Here is a 15,004-nt window from a genome sequence, read left to right as displayed (position 1 = left end):
AATTCATGAACCCTCTTTACCCAGATTTCCCCGAATGTTAACACTTTACACATTTGATTTTTTCATTCCCTTTCTCAATATACACATTGTTGTTATTTTTTTTCAAATTTGTTGAGAGTAAGTTGCAGGCTTAAATAACTGTCACACAAATGTGGTATAAATACCAATATCAGAAAATTACTAGTTATATAATATTATTTACAAACCTAAAAAAATGTTTCACCAGTTGTACCATCGATGTTCTTTATACTAAAATGAAGTTTCCCTTAGAATCCAGTTCAGAATAACAAGTTATATCATATTACCATAGCTCTTTTATTCTCCTTTTAGTATTTTATTTTAGAAGAAAATTATCTAAAAAGGTATAAAGAAAATGGAGAGACTTTAATTATCAGTAAAATTAGCATTTTTCAATCAGTAGTAGACCCTAATACATTTTACTCAGATTTTTCATGGTGAGTAGATAAAAACAAAAGAAATGTTATAAAATTCATTATATGCCAAGCACATGAACTAAATTAAATATATATACACTATAGCATTATATTGCTCACATTTTTTAACTGTCACTTGTTACATTATCCACATAAGATAATAAATTTCCCTTCTGCTTTCCTGATAATTATAAATTGGCTCAAAATGTATATAATTATAAATTTATTGTTCATCAAATCACTGAACAAATAATACTTCCTTTAACTTTTAGATTCTTTACTATCACCATAGATTCTATCAGAAACTTAGGTAAGAACCTAATGGTTTCTTGAGTGATTTTTTTTTTTTTTTTATTTCTAGGGGATGGTCTAACAGTTCCAACAAAATTCAGCCTATTTGAAAGGCAAGGTGAAATAAAAGCATCATTGGATAGGAAACCAAGGACTGACATTGCTGCTTTTGAAAATGGAGGTTAGTTAATTAATTACTGATTGATTCTGAGTATATCACCATATAATACATAATTCTGAGTTTTTTCTCTCATAAGCAACTTGTTTCATCAACGTCTCTTTGACATTTTATCACTGACTTTGGATAAGCTCCTTGAGGCCAGGAATTGTGTATAATCAATTGCTCTCTGCAGTAGAACTCCTGGCACGTGCAGTACATTTTGTAAATATTTGTGGAATAAATGGCTTTATGTTTAAACAGTTGAACAATTACATGTATAGAGACGTTATTTATAAAATGTACAGGTGACCGGAAGCTAATATGCTGGAACAGTGAGTCGAATGTAACAAGGTAAAGGCAAACTGTGATAAACATAACCTCTTGCAGTTAAGTCCAAGACATAACTGGTAAGTTTTCTTCAAGTTGGGAAAGACTTGATATGATACAGATTGTGAGGGAAAAATAAATGCTTTTGTGGGCCACAAGGTTTCAAAATGATTAAGTAACTTGTGTCAGCTACCAGATAGCTAAGGTAAACTTACATTGCATTATTAGGAGTACTATAGAAAAATAATTAAATGCAATAAGTCATTTAAAATATTCAGTAGACTATCTGACATAGAGAAAGATGCTGTGTAAATGCCATCTGTTATTGTACTAGTTCCACTGATTTCTATACAGGGTAGTCCATACTTGAGAATTATTTTTAAACAAGGTTACTTGAAAACTAATATTTTATGTTAACAAAGGGAAACTTGTATGGTGAAGATCTGAAATTAAGTATTTAAGTAAATTTTAAAGCAACTGTGGATATTTATCCTGGAAAATAGATCTTTAGGGAACATAAAACCTGCTTTCATATACCTGAGGATATTATATGGAAAGCAATTATATTTATTGAGTATCTCTAAAGTGTGGAGCAGGCAATGGCAAGCCACTCCAGTACTCTTGCCTAGAAAATCCCATGGATGGAGGAGCCTGGTAGGCTGCAGTCCGTGGGGTCGCTAGGGGTCGGACATGACTGAGTGATTTCACTTTCACTTTTCACTTTCACACATTGGAGAAGGAAATGGCAACCAACTCCAGTGTTCTTGCCTGGAGAATCCCAGGGACAGGGGAGCCTGGTGGGCTTCCGTCTATGGGGTCACACAGAGTCGGACACGACTGAAGTGACTTAGCAGCAGCAGCAAAGTGTAGTAAAGATCGGTAGATGGAAAATTGTGTTGTTGTGAATTTTCTTACAATTACCTGTAAGTGTACATACTGAATACTCATATACATATATATTAATCAAAACATATATGATATGTATAGAGACGGCAATAGTATCACTGAGAAGTGTTTAAATAGTGTTTTAGAGGAGGAGTGTGCGGTATTGAAAGATAGCTTTGTACAATTGTCTGCCATGGTTGCCACTGACAGTAAGCTGTTGTCCTAGGAGGTGACTGCTATGTTCCACAGAGAATGCTATTTCTTGGAGTAGATGAAAATGAAGCTTTAACTGAAGAGAAAGAAAGCACCATATCAAAATGTTCAAATGCTAAAGGTAATGAGCCAGTCTATATTTTGATCCATTTGTGATTTGTATAGATAAATACAAAACGTAAAATTTGATTGTGTTATATGGTTGTAGAAACCAATACAAGAGGCAAGGTAATAAAAATAGACACCAAAATATGCTGGATAGGAGTTAGGGTCCCTCAGTATCCAGTCCTGGCTCTGTCACTAATTATTTGCCTGCGGAGCTTTATCTTTCTTACCTTCAGTTTCCTTATGGGAACAACTGGCCTGTTGGACTACACAATTGCTGAGAGTCTTGCTAGCTCTAAAGTTATTGGTTCTCTTCAATGGTAATATCCAGTCCTTTTTATTTTTTTTTTCAGCTTCTAATAGTCAGTATGATTGAATTTTGTGAAGATATATAATACTGAGAAGAGTACTAATCTCATGCTGACTTCCCGCTTTAGGATTATTACTAACTGTAGTCTGAGAATAATCCAGATATATGTTAATAATGTACATTCTCTATAGGTTTAAGCTGCCTCCACCTTGCTAAGAATCCCCCAGCTGGGACCTTGGCTGGGCAGCTCTCTAAGCCACAGACAGGATAGCTGTCCTGTAATTAGAGGACTTTACGTATTCTCCATATAAGTGGTAACAAGTTTTATCTACTGTCTTCTCCATCATTAAATAAATATTCTCAAAGACAGGGAAAGACACATGTGATCAAACTCTTCCTATGGAAAATGATATGTAAATCTCCTTTCCTCTCTTTTGTTCAGTCTATCAAAAAACACACCTCTAACTACACAAATAATGGTAGCCATCATTTGTATGTGGCCGTTTACACTGAAGTTAATTAAAATTAAATAAAATTTTAAAATTCAGTTCTTCACTTGCACTAGCCATATTGCATGTGCTAAGTATTCACATGTGACTAGTGGCTATCATTTCAGATGGCACAGATTTAGAATGTTTCCATCATTGTAGAAAACTCTGTTGGATTGTTCTGCTCCAAAGCTTAGAACGAGAGAAGTGTTTTACAGATATTCTTCATCCTTGGTTTAAATTGGCATACTTGAAACTTCCCAGATGGTCCAGTGGCTAAGACTCCATGCTCCCAATGCAGGGGGCTTGGGTTCAATCCCTGGTCAGGGAACTAGATCCCATTTGCTGCATCAAAGATCCTATGTGCTGCTACTAAGACCAGGCCAGCCAAATAAATAAATGAAATCAGTAATTTTTTTAATTGGCACATTTGATATAAAATTGATAATCCTTAAAAAAAATTTTTTTTGTATGGAGGTATTAAAAATATTGCGAAAAATGCATATTTACCTATTGAAGATAATGGCTGTATTTCAAATTTTTAATGTTTTGATACTGACAGATTTGGAGGACTCAATGTGCTAACTATGGAATTTCAATGGTGGGTTCTAAAAATTAATATGCATATATATATTTTAAAGAGGTATGCCCATCATATAATGCTTGCAAAGTGAAATACCAACAGAAATACTTTTTTTTTTTTTACTAATACTGACATTTTATTTTCTTAATTTGCTTTAAAAGATAACAAGGACAGCCCTCATCCAAAGCGTTCCCTAACCACCCGACTAGTACCTACAACGCATGTATTAAATGCTACTGAGAATATCAGTATGAAGTGCAGAGAGGACCTCTCTTCAAGTGAGACATTAGCTCTATCACTTTTTGGCCTTAGATATATTTATCATGGATTTGTTTTGCTTATTTGAAATAGAACTTTTAAAAAGAAAGAAAAAAGGATGGTTTGAAAATTATTCAGGATTAAGAATTAAAGACACAATAGTCTTTTGCTAACTCTGACAATGGATTGTGATGTAGGTCCTAGTAAATTAAATACTTTCCCATTAGTTTAATTTAGATATTAAAATTGATAATATAATACTATGTTCTTGGAAGATTCATTAGTACGGCATTTTAAATTTAACCTGTGGTGGGATTGATTGACAGATTTTTTTTATTACCTTTCAGATTATTTTTCTTGATTTTGCTTCTACTTGCCATTTAGTACTCTAAGCTTCTTCTCTTGATACAATCAAGACTCATGAATCTTCTTTCCCTCCCCCCTTCCTTCCTTCCTTCTTTTCCTTGTTTCATTTATTGAACCCCTGCAATATTCTTCAACCCCAGCTGGGCAACGAAGAGAACCATGATGGTTTACCTCAGAGGAGCTTAGTTCAGTGACACTTGTGAAAAATACAGTTTCCGAATCCTAGGAAGGGGCGTATGCGAGTAAGGACGGAGGGTGATGTTTGGAGAGGAGGTAGTGAATCAGGGGTTCACTGAAGGCTTCCTGCTTAAGCTGAAGATGGGAGCTAGGGCAAAGAGAGTTTTATCAGCCCTCTATAGAGAGCTAGTGTAATCTACATAGTGATTTTGATGTTCATTTTTACTCTGGAGAAATGTACCTTAGAAATTCTTGGAAAATTGAGCCTGCATATAAAATTTTCTGTGTTAAAACAAGCAAGCAAGAAGTGAATAATTTAATAATATTAGCACTTACAAATTTTGATTATTGAGTCTTATTTCACCAAACTATCCATGACCCCAACTGAGAACAATAAGGTAATATTCACTAAAATATTCACTATTTTACACTAATCCAACTTCTTAAGAAGTAGTAGTTTTGGCTTAAAAAGTAAAGAAAGATTTATGTTAACAATGAATCAATCTCATCAATCAATTTGATGAGAAAAATAAAGATAGAATTTTTTTGGTGCTTAAAAATAAATCACCCTTTGTTCTAGAAAGTAAATTTTTAGGGTGGTACATTTTTTCCCCCTTGCTTGACATGTGAATGCACAGATATGTAATTAGCACCTACAGTAATTTTCAGATGAAAGCATCTCCTTAAAAACTGTAAAAATTTGTATCTTGTTTAAGTGAATGATGTCCATCCAGTGATGAAGCCTCTTTTTAAAGGTGTGAAAAAAAGAAAATGGATATATGATGAACCAAAGAACTTTCCTGGCCCAGGGATGCGGAGAGGTAAAGTGTCTATATAGTTGGTATTCCTGAATTATAATTTGAAAATAGATTAAATAATATTTTCTAGCTGGCAAACAAGTCACTATCATGCACCATGTTATTTGAGATGTCAATTCTTATAAACCTAGTTCTTTTAGCTTACATTATCTTCCATCATGCTATTAAACACTTAATGTGCAATGCATTAATTACAGGTGTGAAACCAGCTTGCTTTATCCCTTGTTCCCTTTCCCCTTTCCTTTATTATAGAAGTACAGGCTTCAAATCCCAAAAATAAAATGAGTTACCATCGGAATAATAAAAACAAAAAGTCTGAGAATGCGTCCTATATCCATGTTCAGAGAGATACTGTCAGAACTGTCTCATTGAATGCGTCTCCCCATGGCAGGCCTACACACGGGTCCCACAATAAAGCTGACGTTGACAAGGAACCCAAATTCAACCTCTGTTCAGGTGAGGTTCTACACTTACACAGGCTCTTGACTCATGTCTGTGATTTGCCCCCCTGTGGAACGTCCTGATGGTCCAGCTAATCTTAGCTGCTCCCCACTCCCTTCTCTTTCCAGGCCGTCACCACCACAATATCTTAGAAAACTAGTGAGAGGATTTTTTTCCATGTGCAGGAGTGCACAGGAGTTAAAGGATATTGGAGAGAACGTGTTAGGTTCAGATGGCTTGTCACTGACCCTCTCTAGAGTTTTGTCTCAGAGCACTGCACTTTGTTCCCCCTGGATGGCTTTATTTCACTCTTGAGGATTGTTTTTGAATGGTTGACATTTTCTTGTTCCACCAACTGCATTGTTCTATTATCACTTTCTGGCTAGTGCCTTGGTTTTTCTTTAGGCCTTCATGATTACTTTCTGAAAAGGTTAGTTTGGGGGTTAACTGCAGTATTTTTGAAAACCTCTCATCTCTCCCACCCATGTCCAGATTGCTTTTCAATCATTCCATCATGTAATAGGCCAAGTCAAAGTGTATGTGTCAGGAAGTACAAGGCCTTGAGGGAGGAGGGAACCAGATTTCTTTTTTTATCCCTTGTTGCAAATGAATTTGGTTCTTTTAAAGCTGGGTTTTGGTTTTATTAGTTTAACAAAAGGTCACTCAGTTCCCTGTGATTTTGTCTGTATTTGCCTGTTTTTGCCTCTAGTCAGTAGAGTTCTGATTGTTGTATACTTTTTGAAGCATAAGTTTTTTACTTTGGTCCTCCTTTTACAATTTACATAGAAGCTTCCATTCTGTTCCGTTCAGTCGCTCAGTCGTGTCCGACTCTTTGCGACCCCGTGGACTGTAGCCTACCAGGCTTCTCCATCCATGGGATTCTCCAGGCAAGAATACTGGAGTGGGTTACCATTTCCTTCTCCAGGGGATCTTCCCTACCCAGGGATCGAACCCGGGTCTCCCGCATTGGAGGCAGACGCTTTAACCTCTGAGCCACCAGGGAAGCCCACTTTTACATTATTTTTCTTCTGTTTGTTTTAGAATAGAATCATGTATGTATTTATATACATAATTATTTATATTTGCTACTGTTGTTGTTGTTTAGTCACTAAGTCACGTCCAACTCTTTTTGCAACCCCATGGACTGTAGCCTACCAAGCTCCTCTGTCCATGGGATTTCCCAGGCAAGAATAAAGCCTTCTTATTCTTAAAGTTTTCTTATTTGCCTAAGGTTTGGCTGGGTCATGTGTAACCCCTAAACACTTCCCCTTTCTATTATCATTTTATTATTATTTTACTGTGAGTGGACATTTGTGAAGAATACAGTGACTACCGGACAGTTAGATGCCATTGTCTAGATTTGAATTTAGGGGGCCTCAGACCTTCCTTTCTTCTTATCCTTCTTTCTTTCCTTTCTTTAGTTCTGTAAATATTAGCAGAATTATATGTAAAATCACAGTAAAGCCAGACAATGAAATATTTTGATCACGTACATATATCATACTTTTCTCTAGCTTAGCCTCATGGGAGCAATTCTTATTTGAGGAACCGAACAGCCAATTAAGAGATGTGTAACCATGGCCATTGATAACTTAAATGGTCTTAATAAGCTCACTTGTATCCCTGATGCCTTACCCTTGAAATAGTAAAATGAATTACTTAGAGACTAGTTTCACCTCTGAGAATAATAACTTTGAAATATGCCTGGAATATGATTTTAACATTATAAAATATTTAATTTCTGTTTCCTTTTTCTCTCAGATAAATATATGTCAAAGTCATATAATGGTTCAGCATGGCGAAAAAGAATTCCTTTTTCAAAAACATATTCAAAAAATGAAAAGATATATACAGGTAAATATTTACTAGTGGTTTTAATGTATCATATAACTCTAAAATGAATGACAAGTTTTAAGCTCAAGGAACATATTTTAGAAAATTTTAATGATATATATGAATGTAATTACTTGGAGTTCAGAAGAGATCCCATCTACTAGCAATTTTTTTTTGCCTTTTATTTATTTATTTAATTGGAGAATAATTGCTTTCCAATGCTGTGTTGGTTTAATTTTACCTTTTTTTAAATTGGGTATTTCTTTGCTTATTTTTATCAGAAATCTTTTGATATATTTCTCTCCTTAGCCAGAAGCATAGTAGTTTCAGCAATTGTATAATCTGTTAAGATGCACTCTTTGTTGACTACAAAGCAATATATAAGACCATATTTTGACACCAAACATTAAAGCCCTGCTATATCCTGGCTAGTGAGTACATAATGGCTATTGCAGGCTGACAGGGCACCTAAGTTGTAGTTTCCAGCCTGGAGGTTGAAAGTGACTATGGCCTCTGTTTTGTGCTCTTTGCCCTGGGAGGGTGTAGGGATTCTGGGGACCTACTGAGGGTAAAGGTTTATAGCGGCTCCAACCTCAGGTTCCAGATGTGGTTGTTTTACTAAAAATCTTGGCGTCTTACTCCAGCTTATTCTGAGGCTGGCTCAGTAGGTTTGGAAGATCACACAGGATAAACTGGTTTCAGTCCCTTCTTAGAAACCTGAAACTTTCAGAAAAGCTCCTAGGTAGAGAGTTCCTACCTAAATCAGTAGCCTAGAACTTTCAGAATCATCTGAAATTCATAAAATCTTATACAAGAGGTTCCCAGAAAAATCAGAACACATCCAGACTAGAAACTGTACACTTCCCCTAATAAAGAGCCAGGATCTTCTAAAGCAGTATTTCCCTATAAACTCTTCACTGCAACTGTGATGCAGTATATAGATGTGTATATATATTTATAGGGCTTCCCTGGTGGCTCAGACAGTAAAAAAAATCTGCCTGCAATGCAGGAGACCCGGGTTCGATCCCTGGGTTGGGAAGATCCCCTGAAGAAGGGAATGGCTACCCACTCCAGCATTCTTGCCTGGAGAATTCCATGGACGGAGGAGGCTGGCAGGCTGCAGCTCATGGGGTCACAAAGAGTTGGACATGACTGAGCAACTAACACTTCCATATATGTTTATACTGGAGTCAATTGCTTTTCTTTTCTTCCTATCTCTTCATCATATGTTATTATAAGAGAATGCTACTGCAGTGCTATTTGTTTATATTTCATCTTAAGTTCATGTGGGCTGCACTTAATTTTGTGAGCAAAGAGGTGGAAAGTCAGTGAAAATCCTAAATAAAACTACCAATTGTTAAGCCACATCTTTTTCTCCCATGATTTCCTTGTGGGTGGGACGTTTCCACCCCTGTTCCAGGGACAGCTCCTGTATTCCAACAGCCTTCACCTACATAGTTAAACAGGAATCACCAAAGGTTTGGGAGGGAAGAGGGGTCACTTCAGAATATGAAACATGTACTATCCCTGTATGTGACAGGGGAATGCAAGCTAACAAAACTGCTTTATTCTTTCAATTTTGGGGAGCATGGAGGAAGGTATGCCAAACAGACAGCAAGAGAACAGAAACTTTGTGGAGCCAACTTACTCAGTACCAGTCTCTCCTCATCTTCCACCACCTCCAGCTCCGCCAGGGCCCAGGGCCCAGGGGTGGAGAAGTCAATGACAGAATTCCCCTTGCATTTTTAAGAATCAGAGCATAGAGAGGACCTGCAGTGTACTTCTCAGATGCAACCTAGAGGGAAAAACTTTGGAGAGAATTTCTCAATGCCCTCTGATGATGTGGTTGCAGGGAGGATAAACCTGTCTAATGCTGGAGGGTTGGAGACAGAGCCTCTTGAGATTGACAAGCTCCAAGGTTGCTTGGGAGGGCATCACATATTCCTTTGAGTTTCAAGTGACAGTGAGTTTCTGGGAGAGAGGACTCGTGGATGTACACAGAGTCTCCTGGCTGGGACTGAAGGGAGAGCATCAGAAATATACCTTTGTGGTTGGGTTCGCTTCCAGGGGAGGACTCAGCTGCAGTCACAACAGATTTCCAGGGAGTTGATTAGACACCAGGCCATCACTCACAGATCAAACCTTTGTTACTTGAAGTATAGTCTGGGGGTCAGCAGCAATGACATCACTGGGGAGCTTGTTAGAAATATAGAATCTCCATCTCAGACTTACTGAATCAGTATCTGCGTTTTAACAAGATTCCCCAGGTGATTAGGATACACATTAAAGTTTGAGAAAACTTAGACTATGTTATCTGGGTACTGTTCCCCAGCATAGGACCCAGACCTTGTTGAAACCCAAGGTTGTTGAGATGACATTCTTTTTTTTTATTTTATTTTATTTTTATTTATTTTTTTATTGGAGGCTAATTATTTTACAATATTATATTGGTTGGTTTTGCCATACATTGACATGAATCCGCCCTGGGTGTACATGAGTTCCCCCTCCTGAACCCCCCTCTCACCTCCTTCCTCCCTTTATCCTCCCTCTGGGTCATCCCCGCACACCAGCCCCGAGCATCCTGTAACATGTGTTGACCCTGAACTGGTGATTCGTTTCACATATGACAACATACATGTTTCAATGCCATTCTCCCAAATCATCCCACTCTCACCCTCTCCCACAGAGTCCCAAAGACTGTTCTATACATCTGTGTCTCTTTTGCTGTCTCGTATACAGGGTTATCATTTCCATCTTTCTAAATTCCATATATATGCGTTAGTATACTGTATTGGTGTTTTTCTTTCTGGCTTACTTCACTCTGTATAATAGGCTCCAGTTTCATCCACCTCATTAGAACTGATTCAAATGCATTGTTTTTAATGGCTGAGTAATACTCCATTGTGTATATGTACCACAGCTTTCTTATCCATTCATCTGCATATGGACATCTAGGTTGCTTCCATGTCCTGGCTATTATAAACAGTGCTGCGATGAACATTGGAGTACATGTGTCTCTTTCAATTCTGGTTTCCTTGGTGTGTATGCCCAGGAGTGCGATTGCTGGATCATATGGCAGTTCTATTTCCAGTTTTTTGAGGAATCTCCACACTGTTCTCCATAGTGGCTGTACTAGTTTGCATTCCCACCAACAGTGTAAGAGGGTTCCCTTCTCTCCACACCCTCTCCAGCATTTATTGCATGTAGACTTTTGGATAGCAGCCATTCTGACTGGTGTGAAATGGTATCTCATTGTGGTTTCGATTTGCATTTCTCTGATTATGAGGGATGTTGAGCATTTTTTCATGTGTTTGTTAGCCATCTTTATGTCTTCTTTGGAGAAATGTCTGTTTAGTTCTTTGGCCCATTTTTTGATTGGGTCATTTATTTTTCTGGAATTGAGCTTCAGGAGCTGCTTGTATATTTTGGAGATTAATCCTTTATCAGTTGCTTCATTTGCTATTATTTTCTCCCATTCTGAAGGCTGTCTATTCACCTTACTTATAGTTTCCTTTGCTGTGCAGAAGCTTTTGATTTTAATCAGGTCCCATTTTTTTATTTTTGCTTTTATTTCCAATATTCTGGGAGGTGGGTCTTGGAGGATCCTGCTGTAATTTATGTCGGAGAGTGTTTTGCCTATGTTCTCCTCTAGGAGTTTTATAGTTTCTGGTCTTACATTTAGCTCTCTAATCCATTTTGAGTTTATTTTGGTGTATGATGTTAGGAAGTGTTCTAGTTTCATTCTTTTACAAGTGGCTGACCAGTTTTCCCAGCTGCTGCTAAGTCACTTCAGTTGTGTCCGACTCTGTGTGACCCCATAGACGGAAGCCCACCAGGCTTCCCCATCCCTGGGATTCTCCAGGCAAGAACACTGGAGTGGGTTGCCATTTCCTTCTCCACGTTTTCCCAGCACCACTTGTTAAAGAGACTGTCTTTTCTCCATTTTATATTCTTGCCTTCTTTGTCAAAGATAAGGTGTCCTTAGGTGCGTGGATTTATCTCTGGGCTTTCTATTTTGTTCCATTGATCTATATTTCTGTCTTTATGCCAGCACCATACTGTCTTGATGACTGTGGCTTTGTAGTACAGCCTGAAGTCCGGCAGGTTAATTCTCCCAGTTCCATTCTTCTTCCTCAAGTTTGCTTTGGCTATTTGAGGTTTTTTGTATTTCCATACAGATTGAGAGATTATTTGTTCTAGTTCTGTGAAAAATATTGTTGGTAGCTTGATAGGGATTGCATTGAATGTATAAATTACTTTGGGTAGTATACTCATTTTTACAATATTTATTCTTCCAATCCATGAACACGGTATATTTCTCCATCTATTAGTGTCCTCTTTGATTACTTTCACCAGTGTTTTATAGTTTTCTATGTACAAGTCTTTTGTTTCCTTAGGTAGATATATTCCTAAGTATTTTATTCTTTTCATTGCAACAGTGAGTGGAATAGTTTCCTTAATTTCTCTTTCTATTTTCTCATTATTAGTGTATAGGAATGCAAGGGATTTCTGTGTGTCGATTTTATATCCTGCAAATTAACTGTATTCATTGATTAGCTCTAGTAGTTTTCTGGTAGAGTCTTTAGGGTTTTCTGTGTAGAGGATCATGTCATCAGTGAACAGTGGAAGTTTTACTTCTTCTTTTCCAATTTGTATTCCTTTTATGCCTTTTTCTGCTCTGATTGCTGTAGCCAAAACTTCCAGAACTATGTTGAATAGTAGTGGTGAGAGTGGGCACCCTTGTTTTGTTCCTGACTTTAGGGGAAATGCTTTCAGTTTTTCACCTTTGAGGATAATGTTTGCTGTGGGTTTATCATATATAGCTTTTATTATGTTGAGATATGTCCCTTCTATTCCCACTTTCTGGAGGGTTTTTATCATAAATGGATGTTGAATATTGTCGAAGGCTTTCTCTGCATCTATTGAGATAATCATATGATTTTTATTTTTCAGTTTGTTAATGTGGTGTATTACATTGATTGATTTGCGGATATTGAAGAATCCTTGCATTCCTGGGATAAAGCCCACTTGGTCATGATGTATGATCTTCTTAATGTGTTGTTGGATTCTGATTGCTAGAATTTTGTTAAGGATTTTTGCATCTATGTTCATCAGTGATATTGGCCTGTAGTTTTCTTTTTTTGTGGCGTCTTTACCAGGTTTTGGGATTAGGGTGATGGTGGCCTCATAGAATGAGTTTGGAAGTTTCCCTTCCTCAGCAATTTTCTGGAAGAGTTTGAGTAGAATAGGTGTTAGCTCTTTTCTAAATTTTTGGTAGAATTCAGCTGTGAAGCCATCTGGACCTGGGCTTTTGTTTGCTGGAAGATTTCTGATTACAGCCTCTAGTTCCGTGCTTGCGATGGGTCTATTCAGATTTTCTATTTCTTCCTGGTTCAGTTTTGGAAAGTTGTACTTTTCTAGGAATTTGTCCATTTCTTCCAGGTTATTCATTTTATTGCCATATAATTGCTGATAGTATTCTCTAATAATCCTTTGTATTTCTGTGTTGTTGGTTGTGATCTCTCCATTTTCATTTCTAATTTTATTGATTTGGTTCTTCTCTCTTTGTTTCTTGATGAGTCTGGCTAGTGGTTTGTCAATTTTATTTACCTTCTCAAAGAACCAGCTTTTGGCTTTATTGATTTTTGCTATGGTCTCTTTTGTTTCTTTTGCACTTATCTCTGCCCTAATTTTTACGATTTCTTTCCTTCTACTGACCCTGAGGTTCTTCATTTCTTCCTTTTCTAGTTGCTTTAGATGTAGGGTTAGGTTATTTAGTTGACTTTTTTCTTGTTTCTTGAGGTGTGCCTGTATTGCTATGAACTTCCCCCTTAGCACTGCTTTTACAGTGTCCCAGAGGTTTTGGGTTGTTGTGTTTTCATTTTCATTCATTTCTATGCATATTTTGATTTCTCTTTTGATTTCTTCTATGATTTGTTCATTATTCAGCAGCATGTTGTTCAGTCTCCATATGTTGGCATTTTTAAGTTTTTCTCCCGTAATTGAGATCTAATCTTACTGCATTGTGGTCAGAAAAGATGCTTGGAATGATTTCAACTTTTTTGAATTTACCAAGGCTAGATTTCTGGCCCAGGATGTGATCTATCCTGGAAAAGGTTCCGTGTGTGCTTGAGAAAAGGTGAAATTCATTGTTTTGGGGTGAAATGTCCTATAGATATCTATTAGGTCTAACTGTTCTATTGTATCATTTAAAGATTGTGTTTCCTTGTTAATTTTCTGTTTAGTTGATCTATCCATAGATGTAAGTGGGGTATTAAAATCTCCTACTATTATTGCATTGTTGTTAATTTCCCCTTTCATACTTGTTAGTAATTGTCTTACATATTGCGGTGCTCCTATTTTGGGTGCATAAATATTATATCTTCTTCTTGGATTGATCCTTTGATCATTATGTAGTTTCCTTCTTTGTCTCTTTTCACAGCCTTTGTTTTAAAGTCTATTTTATCTGATATGAGTATTGCTACTCCTACTTTCTTTTGGTCTCTATTTGCATGGAATATCTTTTTCCAGCCCTTCACTTTCAGTCTGTATGTGTCCCTCGTTTTGAGTTGGGTCTCTTGTAGACAACATATATGGGGGTCTTGTTTTTGTATCCATTCAGCCAGTCTTTGTCTTTTGGTTGGGGCATTCAACCCATTTACGTTTAAGGTAATTATTGATAAGTACGATCCCGTAGCCATTTTCTTTATTGCTTTGGGTTTGAGTTTATACACCCTTTCTGTGTTTCCTGTCTAGAGAAGATCCTTTAGCATTTGTTGGAGAGCTGGTTTGGTGATGCTGAATTCTCTAAGCTTTTGCTTGTCTGTAAAGCTTTTGATTTCTCCTTCATATTTGAATGAGATCCTTGCTGGGTACAGTAATCTGGGCTGTAGGTTATTTTCTTTCATCGCTTTAAGTATGTCTTGCCATTCCCTCCTGGCCTGAAGAGTTTCTGCTGAAAGATCAGCTGTTATCCTTATGGGAATCCCCTTGTGTGTTATTTGCTGCTTTTCCCTTGCTGCTTTTCATATTTGTTCTTTGTGTTCGATCTTTGTTAATTTGATTAATATGTGTCTTGGAGTATTTCGCCTTGGGTTTATCCTGTTGGGGACTCTCTGTGTTTCTTGGACTTGGGTGATTAGTTCTTTCCCCATTTTAGGGAAGTTTTCAACTATTATCTCCTCAAGTATTCTCTCATGGTCTTTCTTTTTGTCTTCTTCTTCTTCAGGCCTCCTATGATTCGAATGTTGGAGCGTTTAACATTGTCCCAGAGGTCTCTAATATTGTCCTCATTTCTTTTAATTCATTTTTCTTT

General features: G+C 37.1%; 1 protein-coding gene across 1 annotated transcript in view; it reads left to right on the top strand.

Moving 5' to 3' along the window:
- Positions 1 to 15,004, top strand: part of ZC3H11D (zinc finger CCCH-type containing 11D) — a 37,925-nt gene that overhangs the window by 20,017 nt on the left and 2,904 nt on the right. The window contains exons 7-12 of the mRNA XM_088836672.1: positions 796 to 906; positions 2,324 to 2,431; positions 3,958 to 4,074; positions 5,314 to 5,418; positions 5,668 to 5,871; positions 7,618 to 7,710. Coding sequence (XP_088692798.1) covers positions 796 to 906; positions 2,324 to 2,431; positions 3,958 to 4,074; positions 5,314 to 5,418; positions 5,668 to 5,871; positions 7,618 to 7,710 — 738 coding nt within the window. The remainder of the gene's footprint in view (positions 1 to 795; positions 907 to 2,323; positions 2,432 to 3,957; positions 4,075 to 5,313; positions 5,419 to 5,667; positions 5,872 to 7,617; positions 7,711 to 15,004) is intronic.

Source organism: Moschus berezovskii, chromosome 6, assembly GCF_049115385.1.
Source record: "Moschus berezovskii isolate FMDL1 chromosome 6, NW_MosBer_1.0, whole genome shotgun sequence".
NCBI lineage: Eukaryota > Metazoa > Chordata > Mammalia > Artiodactyla > Moschidae > Moschus > Moschus berezovskii.
Note: the sequence above shows the minus strand (reverse complement) of the source record. Positions and strands in the feature narration are given on the sequence as shown.